This window comes from Sminthopsis crassicaudata, chromosome 2 (assembly GCF_048593235.1).
Source record: "Sminthopsis crassicaudata isolate SCR6 chromosome 2, ASM4859323v1, whole genome shotgun sequence".
NCBI lineage: Eukaryota > Metazoa > Chordata > Mammalia > Dasyuromorphia > Dasyuridae > Sminthopsis > Sminthopsis crassicaudata.
The window spans coordinates 575,534,137-575,552,933 of NC_133618.1; the positions used below are offsets into that span (position 1 = coordinate 575,534,137).

At 37.8% G+C, this 18,797-nt stretch overlaps 2 protein-coding genes across 6 annotated transcripts in view; both read right to left on the reverse strand.

Annotated features, from left to right (window-relative positions):
• The window catches only part of SLC28A1 (solute carrier family 28 member 1), a 56,231-nt gene extending 43,195 nt beyond the window's left edge, over positions 1–13,036 (reverse strand). For 3 of the 5 annotated variants that reach the window (XR_012487033.1, XM_074295305.1, XM_074295308.1), the window contains exon 1: positions 3,347–3,484. The gene's annotated coding sequence lies outside the window, so the exon portion shown is untranslated. Of the gene's footprint in view, positions 1–3,346; positions 3,485–8,872; positions 8,928–12,755; positions 12,859–12,954 lie in introns of those variants that run through there. The other 2 variants (XM_074295306.1, XM_074295307.1) reach the window with 2 other exon arrangements.
• Positions 6,172–7,670, reverse strand: LOC141553733 (DENN domain-containing protein 11-like; the record flags this gene model as incomplete). Its single annotated transcript, XM_074285229.1, is given in 4 exon segments — positions 6,172–7,219; positions 7,221–7,353; positions 7,355–7,442; positions 7,445–7,670. Coding segments are annotated over 4 exon segments (1,404 nt in total), but the record flags the coding sequence as incomplete, so codon positions are not given.
• Positions 13,037–18,797: the final 5,761 nt, after the last annotated feature.

Sequence of the window (18,797 nt, forward strand, 5' to 3'; positions counted from 1 at the left end):
AATTTTCTGGTCAAGGGAAGGGGAAAGAAAGGCCTATACAGAGTCCAGCAAGGGACTGAATCTGCTTATGAAGATTTTTTGCTATCTTTCTGGGATCTAGTACTATAAACAATGAACTGAAGAATGGAATTTTTTGGCACTTCCATCTCATCATCCTAAGGAGGCAGAGCCTGTACAAGGGGCTCGCATAGGACTGGCTTAAAAACATAGGAAATTCCTTAGAGCCAACTTGGTGTCTCTAAAGTTCTAGATTTGTGATCCATAAGGCATGGGTTCAAATCCTTGCCAATGACATTTACAAGCTGTGTGATACTAGGCAGGTCACTTAAACTTCCTGGTCCTTAGTTTTCTCATCTATATCTAACAAGGAAGTTAGACGATGACCTTCAGCTCCAAATCACTACTCCTATGATCATTCCAACTTCTTTGCTTTTATGTTGTACAAGGTAAGAACCAACAGAATTACAGTAGATGGAGATCATCCTTTGAAGAAATGCTGAAAGATGGAGCACAGCCTTTTCTCTCAGTTCCGTTATCTCTCATTGCCTTCCTCTCTTTTCCTTTAAATAATATTCCTCACAGAGAGGCTTGGAGAGACTTACATCAACTGATGCTGAGTGAAATGAACCAGAAGATCGCTGTACACTTCAATGCTGTATGAAGATGTATTCTGATGGAAGTGGATATCTTCAACATAGAGAAGATCCAACTCACTTCCAGTTGATGGACAGAAATAACTACACCCAGAGATGGAACACTGGGAAGTGAATGTAAATTGTTAGCACTACTGTCTATCTACCCAGGTTACTTATACCTTCGGAATCTAATACTTAATGTGCAACAAGAAAATGATATTTACACACATATATTGTATCTAGGTTATATTGTAACACATGTAAAATGTATGGGATTGCCTGTCATCGGGGGAAGGAATATAGGGAGGGGGGATAATTTGGAAAAATGAATACAAGGGATAATATTATAAAAAAAATTACTCATGCATATATACTGTGAAAAAAAAATCTAAATGAAACAAAATAAATAAATAAATAATATTCCTCATTATTACCTGTATAAGAACCATAATATAAAGTATCCTGTTCAAAAAATAAAGAGGGAAATATAGAGAGCCATAATGCCAGGACATCTAAAGCTGGCAATGCTCCTCAGAAAACAATAGTCTCAATACTGAAGCATCCTGAGAATTTAGTTTCATGTTTCTTAATTTCCTTCCTCTCATAATTCATTTCTTCCACAAGAAGTTTAGAGGGAGATAATCACATGATAGAAGAAGCCTTCATTCCCATCCAAAGAATTTTAATTTCTTTTGACCTTTTATAAATGCCTTGCTAAGTTTCTACTACTGGAGAGTTTCCTCCAGCCAAGTGAATTGTGTGCAACAATGGACAAGAGGAGCAAACAAGAACACCAACAATCATAATATCCATTCAGAATTAGAAATGTAGAAATAAATCATAAAACCTTGTCCCCTTTTTCCTTCTTCAATGCTTGCTGTCACTTATTAGATTTGGATTTGCAAAGTCAGCACATGTGAAATTTTTTATTTTGTTTTTTGTTCCTGGGTATAATATAATTTAAATTCATTGTCATCAGGCAGATGTAATGCCTGAATAGTCTCAATATCCAAACAAAAACAGAATATAACATACTCTTTCCACTCAAATATGAATTTTTCTGTAAAACAAAACTTTATTAAAACCATAAACCATAACAATTTATACTTTTTATATACTCAAATAGTACTTTCACTCCCAACCTGTGACACCCACCGTGTTTTTCTAAGGTTGTCTCACTCTCTTACTTTGCCTTGGATACACTGCAACCAGATTACTTCATAACCATCTATTCTAATGACCAATCACTATGCTGCAAGTGTAAAGTCCTGTCTCTCCTTTAAATTTCTGTCTCCTCTTCTCCCTTTCTAACTAAATCAATTCTGGAACCAAATCAAATCAATTCTGTCATTCCTTCTGGGAAGTAATCTTTTCCCTCTGTTCCCCTCTGGCTCTACCCCCTCCTTATAACTTTCTAAACATCACTCCCTGGCCACTTCTCCCTCTGTGTCTCTCCATATTAGAATTTATAAAACTTATAAAAATTTATAAGTTTTATAAATTTATAAATATAAATATAAATTTATAAAATGTATAAACAACAGTTGTTACTTTGGCATTTGTATCCCCAGCACCTAGCATATGCTTGACATTTGGTAAGTGCTTAATAAATGTCTTTTTATTCATTCATTCCATTAGGTAAAATTATTTTCTTGGACCAAATGCACAGCTTTAAGAAGAAAGAATAAAATGTTGAGGAAGATAACACCTAACTTGCAAGCAAAAACAGCCAAATCAACCTAAGTTATTTGTGAAATGACAGATATATGAGTTAAAATGCTTTCAAATCTGAGTTACTCAAAACATGATTCACAGTTTAGTACAATACTCAAAGAAATAACCATTTAAAAACCATTTGCTACTTTTCTTGCTAACCTTTAAATGTAATCAATGACTGCTTTATGAATTCCAGTGCCCTCTTTAAACTGAGGTAGACCAATTCCATTGATTGTGCTAGACTCTTATTATTTGTCAGCACTCAACACTCTGATGTCTGTTATCCATCCCTCCCTGCTCTTAGCAAGTTCGAGACACTTGTTTTCTGCTCTACAAGAATTAGTAGCATGAGTCCCAGTGACTGAACCTTTCCACTCAGAAGAAAATAATTGTCCCTCTCAAAGAACAGAGTATCTTCATTCTCATCACTATTTGACTATGAGGTATTCACTAATCAATTATTTGCATCTACACACAGCTATTCTCTTTAGTATCCATAGCTAGACCCCAGAAGTTAGAAATGTTTGGAGTTTTGTTTTTTCAACTTGGTTTCCACTAAAAATAATTCACCATAAGAATTCTTACTTAGTTTCCCAGAACAATATTTTGAGACACATTTGAAGAAATAGGATATAAAAGTAATTTACCCACATCTTCTAAAAGGGTGAATGACTTTAGAAATGAAACCACAGCCCAAGATGAAGACAAAGCAAAAGAAACAATTCTTGACACCTCTCATCTTTGCTTTTCTCTCTCTTCTTTTCACCTGCCTTCCTCATATTCTTCTTGTAAGCCCATATAACCCATTTTCTCTGTGAAGAAGTCCTAAATTGCCTGAATTTGGAATATGCATACAAGATAAAGAATCACACTGACAAACACAAATTTACAATATGCATAAGGAATCACAGTTCCATGCAAAACACACACACACACACATACACACACACACACAAATCCTAATATGTACATACACAGAAACAATTTTTACTCACATAATTATGAACAATTAGGTCACACTGCTCAGTGATAGAATTAAAGAGTCACATTGCTTTCAGGGAAGGAAGAGACTAAATGTGATTGTGCTTTTCCCCTGTCCTCGCATTGCATCAGGAAGTCTGGTCAGAGTTCAGTAATGGGCTGGATACTCCCACAAAGATTCTCAGCAATTTCATTAGCGTCTAGTGCTACAAATAGTCATCTGTTCGTCATCCTACCAAATCCATAAGATTTCTGTGAGTGGACTTCAGAATATCATGGCATCATAGGTAAAGCTCTAGACTATAATTAGGAAAAGCTGGTCTCAAATCTCACCTAACACATTTTCTAGTTGTATAACCCTGGCAAATTTTTTTGGACCTCAGTTTCTTCATCTGTTAAATGTAGATATTAGACTCCATGACTTCTAGTGACCCTTCCACACCAAAATCTAACTCCCATGACTTATGCTGTTTACTTCTGCCTACTCAATTTGCTCATGGATCCTCTAGAGAAATCAGGTTCCATGGGAAAATTCCATAAATTATTAAACTTTTGGAAAGTATCTCACCAGACAATATAGCTCAATGTACTTCAAAGCTCAGTTCAAATCTCACATCTTTCAGGAAATCTTCCCTAATAGCTGTCATCCAAGATCCCAGATCTAAAATTAGAAAAGGATCTCAGAGATCATCATGTCCAACCTCCTGATTTGACAGATGAGGAAACTGAGAACCAGGAAAGTTAAGTGATTTGGGGATAAAAAAAATCACCAAATGACTAAAAGAAAAACTGATGCTGAGCTCTGAACCAAAACATGTTATTAAAGGGACCTGGCCCCCGCTAATGAAGTGGATCTTAGAATTTACTTCCTCAGTATCTGAGTAATAGTGCCTTTCTTCCAGGGCCCTATTGTTATAGGATTTCGTATCTAGGTATTCTAAAGTAACTACAAAATACAAAATAATATCATTGATTGACATAAGACGCATAAACTAAAATAAGCAAAATGGTATGTCAACAGGCTTATGAATTGATTGAAGCAACAATTATTTCCACTGACTAGATAGTCACAAAATATTTGGGCACCTCTTTCAATTAGACAAGAAGAGACAGTACACGCTATACATACACTTGAAGAACATATGAGGGAGGAGGGAATTTTCCAAATCATCTTACCACCTGTGCATAACTTGGTCATAGAATTTGAGCAAAACAGGATGAAAATATCCATGTCAGCGTTCTTACAGTTATACAAGTAAGCTCTATAGCTGATAAACAAGTAATGAATATATATTAAAGCAAAAGACTCATTATAGGACCCTCCTATTAGCATCTATATTCTTATATGACATACAAAATATAGATTAATATACATAATTATCAACTAAATATGCATTATATAAAATTAAATTAAATTAAAATGATTACTAACAATCATTACTCTTCATAGAATTATATTGAACTGATTAAGACCAATCAGAGTTTTTGAGTCAGATCCTCAGTGAATCAACTCTTTCAGTGATTTTGTCTGAGGGAACACAGCTAGTTGACAAAATACATAGGATTGGAACTAAGACCCTCTAACTATAGAAAAAAAATTGTTTTTCATTGTATTTCTCTACCTCAACTGAGTCACTGCACTGGCATTTAATCATGTATTACTGTATGTGTGTGTATGTGAGAGATGAGCTTAACAAAAGCAGAACCTTTTTCTTGGTATGGCACTTAGTATCTAGCATAGTATTGTGTATACTTCGAATGAATTGTGTTATGCCTTGAGAGATTATAATTTTCTCCCAAGTCTTTGCCTGAACCATGTCCTTCCCTTGTCACCACTACTAGCCTTCCTTTCTATTCTAAACTTTTTCCATTTCCTCTGACATATAATCACTTTCTACATCCTAGATCCTTTTCCTGCATGGGTAATTATGCCATCTTGTTATCTCTCATACCTATGGTCTTATTTACTTTCTCATATACCCTGAAGATAAAGGGGTGGAAATGAACCATGAGACTGGCTTCAAAATGAAATCCCTGAAAGGAAGACCCTCTCCCTGTCCCATTCTACTGCTCCTATTTGAGGCAATGTTTGAACTTCATTCCCAAAAATGTCCCAAATAGTTGCAATATGTTGGACTTGCTGGCACAAAATTTTTAAAAATTAAAAAAAATAAAATCTGCCTGGTCCACATTAGAGTTTTACCAAGAACAGAAAACTAGGGTTTTCTGCTTGGATCTTTCAGGGCAGTAGTGTCCAAAGTGAGGGCTGAGGAATGCTTTCAAAATCATGGTTTGATCCCAAAGGATTTAGGGTAAATCAAATGGGAGAGCATCCCATTCTCCCCTTGCTAGTGTATATTGCTAGTGTATATTCCCCAGGAAGGGCTTAATACTTCTCTACTCCACTATTGCTATCCAAGTTCCCAGATTTCTCCTTTCTGAGCAAGGTGTTGGCCCTTCAGAACAACTAGTTACAACTTAATCTTGACTTTGGACATTGACAGCAGTGGTTGCCAGGTGACATGGAAAATTCCTCCCTTACACACACACACACACACACACACACACACACACACACACACACACACACTCACACACACTCACACAGACCATCACTCTACAGAAATAAGATCCACCAAAAATTCCTGAATCAACAGACCAGTTGGAAATGACTCACTATTCTGTTTAGTACCTTTCACTTGGTAGCAAATAAATCCCCCAAACTGAGTTTTAATGCTTTGTGTTTCTCTGTGTATAATTCTTGTTTCTCTAGGATTTTTTACTTCTCCCACAAAGAAGATTTTTTTTTTGTTGGAAAGTATAAATAATATTATTTCTTATAAACTTGTTAAATAAAAATGGAATCCTTTGGGAACCAGTGGGGTGAACTCCAGGGATGCTTCTCTTCACATGAGGGAATCATACCCTCTCTATGGGCAGCAGGGATTATCAATGACTAGCATCACATCAATGCCATATGCTTCCAACAGGTCCATAAGAAAGCTTCGGTCCCCTTGGGGGTCCAGGCCCATACCCGGGGCATGCTCTGCTGTCAGGGTCTTGTCCTGGCTTGTGGAGACCTCCAGAAAAGTCTGGAATATTCTATTGTTCTGCTCCAGAAAAAACAGAACAAAGAGGTCTTCTTCACATGGGTTGCAGTCCTCACCCACCTCCTGAGAGTACAGCAACATCTGCCTCTGCTCGTTAAGCCTCCGGTATTTTTTTTTTTTTTTTTTATCAGCACTGTTGAGCTTAAGCAGCGGCTGCATGTGTTCATGGTGTGTCTTCACATTTTGGTTGTCCACATAAACATCATACAAGTCGTTCTTCTCTTCAAAAATCTTCTCTGTTGTACATGCCACGTAAGACACTTCTATCTCTAGGCTCTCAATATCTGCCACGTTCACATAAAAAAAGGGTTTGGATTCAGGAATTGTTCCTCCTAAGCCCGGCAGAGAAACATTGGCCAGGCAGCAGCAGCAGTATACTCTGTAGCACACAACTCCCACAGGGGGAGGAGAGAATATCAAAATACGTTTTCGAAGCAAAGCAAATTTCCAAAGGATGAGGATCTGCTCCCCAAAGAATTTAATAAACTGGGACATACAGCCAGCTGGGTGTGTGATCTTCATCTCTGGATACATATATCGATGGATGGAGGGCAGCCAGTGAATAGGGTGCACAGAGTTGGGTTTTCCCTGCCCAGCATGAAGCACACCTTTTTTGTCTTCATAGAAGGCAGCTAGATGGGAATAATGTCTCGGCATCTGCAGCTGGTGTCGGACTTGATTCTCTAAAAAGTGCATGTATCTGTAAAGGAGGGTGTAAGAAGGGGAGAGAATGCCCACAGATTTCATACGTGCTCCACGCTCCAGTTCACTCTCCACCAGGCATATTAGCGAAGCAGGCAAGGCCAAAGAAATGTCCTTTTCGGAAATAGATGAAGTCAGACTGAATTTTATGGGATCCACTGGCCATGGATTTGAATTCAACTCCTTCCAGATCAATATCTTGGGGCAGACCATTCCAGCATGTTGCCCGTGCGGGGATCGAAAGTGACCACGAATACGGCCACCACTTGGTCCTCCTCCTCCTCCAGAGGCAGGCGCCCGGACCCGGACCGAACTCCGCCTCCTCTTCTTCCTCCTCTTCCTCCTCCTCCTTCTTCTTCCCGGGCTCCGCCGCCCGCCGGGCCCCCGATGCAGGCCCGCTTCCCAGCCCCCCGCCGCCGCCCCCCGGGCCCCAGCCCCGGCCGCCGGCCTGGAGCTCGGGGGCCTGCGGCGGGGACACGGCCGGGCCCTCGGCCCAGCGCAGCAGCAGCGCCTCCAGAAGATTTTTTAAAATTTATTTTAACCAAATTCTTTTTTTAAAAAAGTGAATTTTTATTCAAAATTAGAAGGAAAGCAATAAGCTGGGAAAACATTTTTACAATTAAAGCTTCTGATAAAGGTCTCATTTCCAAAATATATAGAGAATTGACTCTAATTTATAGGAAATCAAGCCATTCTCCAAATGATAAATGGTCAAAGGATATGAACAGACAATTTTCAGATGATGAAATTGAAACTATCTCTACTTATATGAAAGAGTGTTCCAAATCACTACTGATCAGAGAAATGCAAATTAAGACAACTCTGAGATACCACTACATACCTGTCAGATTGGCTAAGATGACAGGAAAAGATTATGATGAATGTTAGAGGGGATGCAGGAAAACTGGGACACTAATGCATTGTTAGTGGAATTTTGAATACATCCAGCCATTCTGGAGAGCAATTTGGAACTATGCTCAAAAAGTTATCAAACTGTGCATATCCTTTGATCCAGAAGTGCTACTACTGGGCTTATATCCCAAAGAGATACTAAAGAAGGGAAAGGGACCTGTATGTGCCAAAATGTTTGTGGCAGCCCTTTTTGTAGTGGCTAGAAACTGGAAGATGAATGGATGCCCATCAATTGGTAAACTGTGGTATATGAATGCTATGGAATATTATTGTTCTATGAGAAATAACCAGCAGGATGAACACGGGGAGGCTTGGAGAGACTTACATCAATTGATGCTGAGTGAAATGAGCAGAATCAGGAGATCATTATACACTTCAACAACAATACTGTATGAGGATGTATTCTGATGGAAGTGGATATCTTCGACAAAGAGAAGATCTAATTCAGTTCCAACTGATCAATCAGTGATTATAGAATCAGCTACACCCAGAGAAGGAACACTGGGAAATGTGGACAACTTGCATTTTGTTTTTCCTCTCTTACCTTTTGAATCCAATTCTTCCTGTGCAACAAGAAAACTTTACAGTTCTGCATACATATATTGTATCTAGGATATACTATAACATAGTTAAAATGTATAAGACTGCCTGCCATCTAGGGGAGGGAGTTGAGGGAGAGAAGGGAAAAATTAGAACAGAGGTGAGTGCAAGGGACAAGGGTGAGTGCAAAAAATTACCCATGCATATGTTCTGTCAATAAAAAAAGCTATAAAAAGAGATTAAAAATGAATGTTTATTGACTTAATTTCTTTTTACCTCTCTGAAATTTTTCCTTTATCTCTTCCTTCTCTGCTTTCCTGAAGAGCCACCCCTTAAAATAAAGAATTTTTTAAAAAGAAAAAAGTCAGCAAAATTAATCAATAATTATATAAAAATCTGACAATAAATGCAGTGTTTCATAACTGTGAAACCCCCCCACACACACATACACAAACCCCCATAAAGATTTCTGAAAAGAAATGAAGAACAATAACTTCTTGTTTTTAGTTGTTTTAGGTTATTCTTTAGATTTAGATTGTAGTCATTGTGCATATATTTTTTCTTGGCTATAGTTACTATATTTTGTATCAGTTTATGTATATCTTTCCATAATTCTCTGTCTTGATCATATTTGTTGTTCCTTACAGAACAACAATATTCCATTGCATTCTTGTACTGCCATTTATTGACCCATTCCCCAATCAATGATTTCAGTTCTTCCTTACCTTTGTTTTCAAAAAATGCTCTATAAAAATTTTAATGAGGTGGTACCTTTCTTTTTGTCATTGACTTCCTTGGGGTATATATGTAGCAATGGAATTTCTGAATTAAAGGATATGGTTATTTTAGACACTATAGTTGTATAATTCCAAATTGTTCCTGTTATATTCAAAGTCCTGTTGATTCACAGTTCTTATCAACAATGCATTAATATGCTCATCTTTGCACAACCTCTTAAACATTGACTATTTTTGTCATTTTCGACAATTTACTGGATGTAAAGTGAAATTTTAAAGTTGTTTTAGTTACTCTTTCTCTCTGAGTGTGTGTGTGTGTGTGTGTGTGTGTGTGTGTGTGTGTGTGTGTGTATCTGCCTATCTTTCTGTCTCTCTCTGTGTTTGGCTGACTTTTTCTGTTTCTCTTTCTCCTAGGTATCTCTATCTTGTTCAGTCTGAAAGTACATCTGCTTGTCATGGGTTCAACCCACTTCTCATTGATAGGGAAGGTTTTACTTGTTCTGTTTTTTATTTGGAACAGCTTGCCTCTTCATAGGGAGCCAGGTAGTCCCACATTCCCAGAGGATTACCATATTAATAGCAGACAGTGCAGAAACCAGATTGGTTTTAGCCCTAAGATAGATCAGAATTCCCAAACGCAAGAATTCCCCGGCCTTGGTCCCTCTACTAATAGGGATTACAGGCATAGACTACTTCACCTGATGCATTTTTCTTAATATTTGTCATTTAGAACACTTATCTATATGATTGCTAATGGTTTAGAATTCTTTTGAGAACTATTTTTATATCTGTTTACCAATTAATTCTTAAGAAATGGCTTTAATCTTTTATATTTCTATTAGTTGTCTGTATATCAAACCTTTATCCAAGAAATTTGATAAAGAACTTTTTTCCATTTGACCATTTCCTTTCTTTATCCTAAATGGATTAATTTTGTTTATTTTTTCAATTTCCCATATCAAAGTTATTTATCTTATCTTTTGTAATTGCTTCCATTTCTAGTTTGGTTTTCTTTGACCAATTTCTACCAAAACTATGAAACTCTTCTTCCAGCACATATCTCAAATACTGTTTTTTTTCCTTTATGTGCATGTCTCTTTGCAGAATGGAATGACCAATAACTAATAGCCCCCTAGAGACTGAGTATTCATCTCAATTTACATTTGGATCCTTGCTAAGTATATGAAAAGTGGCAAGGGAGAGATGGGTTTAGAGCTTCCAGTAGGAAGAGATCTAAAATGGGAGTGGAGGTGCTAATCCTAATTCTGACATTAACTTCATGAATGATCCTGAGTGACTTCCTTCTCTAGGCTTCTATGTGCTCCTCTACTAACTGAGGGAATTGAACAGGAAAATTTTAAAGTTCTTCTCTAGCACTAATGTTCTATGATTCCGCAGAGAAGGAGATGCCCCCACCCCTTACGTGGGTAGAGGGACACCTAAGAAAGTGACAGGAGGCAAGAAAAGGCGAACTTTACAAGGGGAAAATAAGAGAGAGACAAAATGGTCATGGCCGTGGAGTGGGCTTGCTTTCCTCTGCAATAAGGAGTTTACAATAAATTTGCAATAAGGAGATAATAATAACCTTTGATTCTAAGCAAACTTGTGGAAAAGATAGAATGGTGAATAAATTCAGACGTGAAAAGTCAGAGATGTAGTCAAAACAAAGCAGGGAACCAGGACATAGCAAAAAGACATGGCATCCTGAGATCCAATGACTGTCTAAGACACTCATAAGCAGGAGATTTGAGCACCTGAACTATATTCCTTCAGACTCCTGGTTTGAGGCTGGTTTGGTCTAGGAAGAAGATAATCAACACCAAGTGCTTAACGTAGTTCTGTTCTTTTTTTTTTTTTTTAAAGTTGACTCTATATAATATGATTTTTTGTGAATCATCTCAATAGAAAACCAGCAGGAATGAGAGAAAGCAAGAGTCTCCTGAAGGAGGAATAGGGACTGAGCCATAAGAAATTTGACTGGATAAGTCCATAAAGTTTTAGATCACCTGCCACTTACAAAGGGACAGAGTTAGCTAGAAAAAAGTAGATAGCCAGCTCTCTGAGATCCTGGAAGGTCTTAGTGGTTTTCCCTTTGGTGGCACATAAACTGCTGGCAAAAATCATTTAGTCCTTATTACTGCACAGAATCAAGCAATAAACTAGCAGTCTCCCTGGTGGAAAAAATCCATGTGGGACCTGCCAGATTATGAGGCTACATCATAGCTGCACTGACCACAGCTGGGCTACACAGGACTCTGCATGTCAGGGAATAGAAAGAGGAAAACAAAACTAAACTGTCATTAGGTCTCTGTTTTGGGATGTTTCCTAAGTATGCTTTGATGCTTGGGCAGAGAAGGTCTAATTAAAAACTATTTAATTCCCACTTCAACCATGCATCTTTGTGAAGTTAGAAAGAGGCAACTAAAGCCAGAAATCTTCCTAATAATCATATTTTTTTCAGGGGAAAATCCCATTGCTTTGTGGATAATAGCACTTGTCTAGGTGAAGCTAAAGGTTTAGTGAATATGGATTTATCTAATCCACAGATACTGAGGCACCTCGATGGTGCAGAGGGTCCAATGCTAGGTCTGGAGTCAGGACTATTGAAATTCAAATCTAGTCTCAGATACTTGATAGCTGTATTTACTGGAGAAAGGCACTTAATTTCTATTTGCCTCAGTTTCCTCATCTGTAAAATGGAAATGATAAATCCTCCCAGGGTTATCAGGATCAAAAGAGATTAAATTTGTAAAGTGCTTAGTACAGTGCTTGCCACATTGGAGGCATTTTATAATTCTAGCAATTGTTATTATAATAAAATTTCTTATGCCTCATATCTCATTCCTACTTGTATGGTCCATACTACAACATCACAGAGTAAAAATGTTTGTTTTTGTTTTTTTTCTTCTTCTTTTTTTTTTCCTGAGGCTGGGGTTAAGTGACTTGCCCAGGGACACACAGCTAGGAAGTGTTAAGTGTCTGAGACCAGATTTGAACTCTATCTACTGAGCCATCTAGCTGCCCCATGTTTTTTTTTTTTTTTTTTTTAAAGATGAAGTGAATTGCTAAGGCAATTTTGTGACATCTCTATCACTCATGGTATAGATGATACTGGGTTAAGCTTTCTTTATTAAAAACATTTGATTTCCTTCAAATAAACCAGCCTTATTCACTTTGTCAAAGATTTCCCTCTGTCACCCTCAAACCCAGCTGTTTTTACATCACTTCCACTGCTTAAACTTTTGTACATGCTCTGACCCTCCCACATCGTGACTTTAGATTTTCTGTTTCCTTGTTATTAAACAATTCATGTTCCCAAATGTTACCATTTAAAATGTAATTTCTAGAACATCTTTCTGAATTGCTTTGTATAATATTTTACAAAGCTCCATGCTCTGATGAAATTAAGTTGTTTTTCTTACCTTCCTAGTTTGGCCAGCAACTTCAGTATGTTCTTTTGAACTGACACAGAGAAGCATGAGTCTAAGTTCAGATCAGCTTTCCTCTCAGCAGAAATAGTAGCGCTCACATGAACAATTCCTAGAGAGCTCAGTTTCCCATGACCCTACTTAAGAAGGCACACTCAGTAATAACCCCCCCACCCCCAACAGTGACTCTCACCTATTCAAAGGATCTAAGAATAATCCCCAAGCAGAAGATAAAGTAGTCTTTATATCTTCTTTGAGAGAACTCTCCCTTTCAGGTAATTGATTGAATGTCCCTATATCCTGTGGAATCTGTTTAAGGAGAAATGCTAATTAACTGAGCTGCCATGGCTCGTTTCAACTCCTGGTTTTCCATAATCCACTCCCTGACCCTTGGTTCTTATGATCTAGGTGACTAATCACTATAAATAGCTGTGGGACTCCAAGAATTGGTTAGCCCTGTTAATACAATTAATTTCAACTTAGAGATCACAATATGTACTACTATGAATCTTTAGTACAGCTCAAAACACAAGTCCAATACAGTTAATTGTTGACTAGAATGGAAGTACTCTTTGAAAGAATTGATCATAAGATTGATCTCGTGGAAAATCTACATGTAAAATGTCCTTTTGTTTGTGACCAGTCTCAGGGAACTGGTTGATATTTTGGGTGCCCCCTTAAGGAAAAAATAAATGAAATAAAAATATTTATTAATAGTTTATTATGTACCAAGCATTGGGAGCAACAATATTTCCCACCTCATGGGCTGGCTCCCAAGGTTCTATTCTCTTAGGACCTTTGACCCAAACTTAACACTCCACTCACTGCCTCCTTCTTATCCCCAGGGCTTGAGATAAAAGTAGAGTCCCACAGGTATCCTTTTCCCTATTTCCCACCTATATTTTTTTCTTAAGCAAATTAAATGACAGTATATTAATGACAGTATAGAGACTCTCTCTCTCTATATAGTCCATGATTCTATCTACTATCATGATTGACTTTCAAACACAAATTGAATCAAAACTAGCTCTATGCCAAACCAGAGAGGTTGGTGTGCTAGTAAATGTTTAAAAAACAGGTTCTCATGAAAAAAAATTACACTTTGCAGTTTAATCAGCATTATTAACCTTCTATTACTTTATTAAATCTAAAAAATTAAAAAAAAAACAATAAATTAAGACCTGATATTTAACACTTGCTACAAGGTACAAATGCTTATGCTGACACTTCAACAATCACTCCTGAATCGTTATGAGTTAGCTCTAATATACCTCTGGTTGTGTAGGTAAAGCTAAGATTCAATAGAATTTTATAAATGTCCCCAAAAATATTAATCTTAGTTGGATATCAATCAATCAAACATCAAAATCTAATCAGGACTAAAGAATAGTTAGATTATGGAGCACAATATCTTCCAACTCATCATCCCTGGGAGCCTGTTGAGAAATTGTAAGATGGGAAAATCTCTACCATAGGGAATGGCTGGAAACCAGTCTTTTCCCAAAAACTGATTTGGGTTCCCAGGATGTTTGTCCCTCTGATTATTTCTAGTCATATTAGGGGTAGGGACCACCAGGAAATTATAATTTTTATTCCCAGATCTAATAATCAAGGGATAATTTATTTTACTCCCCATCCTTTCTTTCTTCATTCATTCATTTATTTATTTATTGGCTGAGCTAATTGAGGTTAAGTGATTTGCCCGGGGTTTCATAGCTAGGAAGTAGTAAGTGTGTGAAGCCAAATTTGAACTCAAGGCCTCCTGATTTCAGAGTCAGTGCTCTACCCACTGTGCCGTGTAACTGGCCCACCCTCCATCCTTTCTTATCAATATCTCTTGCCCTCTCATAAAGCCTCCTGTTCCCTAATTTGGTGCTATTTAGTGGACATATCTGAGGATTATTGATCCTGTCTTATGGTCATACTTTCCCCTATAGCTTTTTAGTACCGATTTACTATGACATGATAGGGCATTCATTTTGAAGATGTAAAGAATTTGAGGGTGGGATATGATATGTGGGAATTTTCATAAAGACAGTTTAGCAATATCCATTCAATCAAGACTGAAGCTTCACCTCATCCAAGAGTCAGTCCAATGATTTAACTTAATTTCTAGGGGAAAGTCTCCTTTTGGAGAGCTGCTGCAGTTATAACAACTCATCTATCTATTGAAATGGGGAGGTGACCTTTGTTTCTCAAGTAATTTGAGTCCTCAACAAAGAGTTAATTTATTGTATGACCTGGCATTGTCAAATGAGTCAAAAAAGGAAAACTCTCCCCAGGCCAATGTTGAAAATTATTTTGCAACAGATCCAATTCTTTGATAGCAGACCTCTGACACCTAATCCACACCAATCCAGAGCTGGTCTGGGGCAAGGGAGCAGATTCTTCCATTGAAGGAGGCTACTATCAGATGTTTCTGGGCTCCAGTGGCCCATTGTTAATAGGGAAAGGAAAGTGGTTTTTCCAGGTTTATGACAGGTCATAAACTTGGGACTGGAAAGGACTTTTGAAGTTATCAAGTCCAACCCCCTAATGATACAGAGTGAGTGATTGAGACGCTAAGAGGTTAAGTGACTTAGTTTAATTTCACATAGCCCATTAAGTATCTGATGTGGAATGTAAACTTTGGTCTTCTTGACTCCAATTCCAGTACAGTATCCATTATACTGTATTTATCTCCCAGAAAAAAAGCAGAAAAAAGCCCCTCTCTTCCTATACACTTCTATCTCCTTAGAGAGTTGGACTGTTTTCCTCTCCATTTTTTGTAGCACTATATGTAACAGCTAGTGCTAACGTATTCTTTCAGTACCCCATCCCTCCAGATCTCCTCCTTTCAGATCCATCCAACTCTGTTATTAAACTTGATGGAACATGTTTCTTGTTCTCATTTATGGCATCTACTTCTTAGAGTCTATAATTCTTTGGTAATAAGACCCCCAAGTGCCCATGTTGGGTCAATCCAACATTCTAAAGGTTCTCTTCTTCTTTATGACTATTCCTTTAAAATCATGAGTCCATTGCTCCAGGGACTGAAAAACTATGCCAATCTGTTTAAAATGGGAACTGAAATCCATTCCTTTCTCTGGGACACTGAGGCATGAAAAGATGAGATTTTATTCAGAACATCAATTTTAATCTTAGTCAAGTCTTAGTTGCATGCAGGATAAAGAACACAACTTTCCACATCCCTCTTCCCTGGGAAGAACTATTCAATCACTCTCACACACACACATACACACACACACACACACACACACACACACACACACACAGAAAGAGAAATGATTGTAGCTCATGTTTGCATATTTCTTTAAGGTTTGCAAAGTGACTTATATACATTAATGCATTTGATCTTCCTTCCAATCCTAGGACATGGGTGCTTTTATTATCTCCTTTTACATAAGGAAACTGAAGTGCATAGAGCTTCTGTGAATTGCCCAGGACCACACAGCTAGTGGGAAACTGATTTGGGTTCAGGTCTTCCTGTCAAATATGCTATACACTGACCACCTAGCTGCCTATAGAGGATCTGAGAGTATAAGACTATAATTATAATTGTACTCCACTTGTGAGTCAAATCAATTATCCTCCATTTTATGTTCTTTTAAAATCATTCTGTGGTCTGTATCCCCTCGTTCACAAGAACACACATGTAAATTTGCTGTGTGTCTCATTAATGACTATAAAGATGCTCTGTTAGTATATTCAATGTATGTCCTTGGTGCCTAAGGAGCCCTGGATCCCATTTGTTGGCAATTGCTAGCTTTGCTAATAAATTGATTATTCTCAGAACTTTGCTTCAGTTTATCTTTACTACAGATTTTGATCATGACAATTGGTGAGCCAGTTAGGACTCCTGACATAGTCTTATCTATCAAGGAACTCCCCAGAGTGAATGCTGGTCAAATTTTTACCAGGTTGCTTCTCCATGAAGAAAGGCAGGATCCCCCTCAGTCTCAATCTCAATTCTTCCAAGACAGGGTAAGCCCCTGGTAACCCTTCAGTAGGAGAATCAAGTCCTCCGTAGGGGATTCAGGCTCTTTTACAAGGGAATCTCTCCCATTGGATTCCTAGGGAATTCTAAGCTTACCAAAAGGAATTCCCCTGGAGAAATTTGTCATGTTAGAACATGGGAAAACTCCCAGTTCTGTTGGGAATGACAAAAAAGGAACACTGTCAAATTATGTGAAATTTAGTCTAAGAGTGCAGAAATTTCAACTGATAGCTTTTTCTGGACTAAATCTGGCCCTTTTAATTATTGTTTATTAAGAAAGTAAAGATTGGTTATTGGATGATCTTGCCCAAAACAAATGAACTATTGGTTTTGTTGGGCACTCTGTCTGATGACCTTGATGGCTTAAAGCATCTCAAAAGGCCCTCCTCTCTTTATCCATCTTCTATGGCTTCCTTCTGCTTCTCTAATTTATTCTCCTCCTTCTGTGGTAGATTTGATTCTTTTTTTTTTTTTTTTTTTTTTTAATGAGGGATTAGTAGCTGGTGTATTTCTTCTGCGTGAAAGATTTATACCTGATGTTACCTATCCTGGAAATTTGATTCTTTTAAGGTTCCATCAACTTTTTAGTCCCTCTGATCTCTCCACATATAGGAAGAGTCACCCCTAAATTTGATAAAGACCTTGAATTTGTGATAACCTATTTCAGGTCATAATTAAAGGTTATGACTGTCTGAAGAGAAGTTGCTGATGTTTATCCTTCATTTTCAAACAGCATCATGACATCATGGAAGTGATATCATGACATGCAAGTGAATTGGATTTAAGTAATAGAGGGCTGTGTAAGATCAGTTGCCTCACTTTCTCTTTCCAGATCCATCTGGATCCAGTAGACAGATATACATCAGAGACCACTAGAGATGGCCCTGGATGCAGTAGAAGATTTTAGTCTTTTGAATCCTTAACAGGTCTCAATTTGACACCACATCCATTCAGTGATTAAGACTAGGTAATAATTGAGGCAAAGAATAGCCTTTCAGCTAGGTAAAAAAAAAAAAATCAATAAATCTGGGAAGGGAAGATCCTCAGGATTTCTGGCCAAAAAGAGAAATGACTCAAGTTAATCATGACCCAAACGGTGACCAATTGGAACTTGGTCTGAGATTTATTGTTGGTCAGTCAATAAGAGTCAGAGTGGTTTGGATTTAAGGCATGGTTCTTTAAAAAGAAATCTAGCCAGAAAACCCCGAGATATTTTGGGAGGGTTCAGTGATAAAAATAAAAAAAGACTTTAAGTGCATGTGCAGGTAAGGGTATGATACCTTATGTGGAGGAGGGTGGGAGGGAAAAAGGAAAGGGAGAAGGAAAAGGAAAAAGAAAAGGAAGAAAGGAAAAAAAGAAAGGAAGAAAGGAAGGAAAGAAGGAAGGAAGGAAAGAAGGAAAGAAGGAAGGAAGGAAGGAAGGAAGGAAGGAAGGAAGGAAGGAAGGAAGGAAGGAAGGAAGGAAGGAAGGAAGGAAGGAAGGAAGGAAGGAAGGAAGGAAGGAAGGAAGGAAGGAAGGAAGGAAGGAAGGAAGGAAGTTTTCCAACTGACCAGTTCCAAATGGGTCCCCAGTGGGGCAGGTCTCCTCCCATATTTATTTATTCATTTAGATTTTTTTTTTTTTAGCTAAGTGTGAAAGGCCATTCTTTGCATCAATTGCTACGCAGCATTAATCACTAAATAGATATGGATTCAGTCAAACTGAGATGAGTTAAAGAACTTAGCTTAAAAAGACCAAGGTCTCCCATTGCACCCAAGGCCAAATTCAGTCATTCTACTCTATATCTGGCCAGTAGACCCACTTGGCTCTGAAAAAGAAAATGAAATGGATGATCTTGCACACACTCTTAAGTGAGGGATGATGTCCCTCGCTTAAATTCAACCCACTTGCATATCATCTCTCTGATGTCATGGTTCCCTTCAAAAACAGAAAAACAATCTGAAGAGATGTGACTAATTTAATGGAAACTGCTATCATAGAAGCAGCAAATAGATATGTTCCAGCTGTTTCTGCTCTTGTGAGACCAAGTTGGCCAAGGG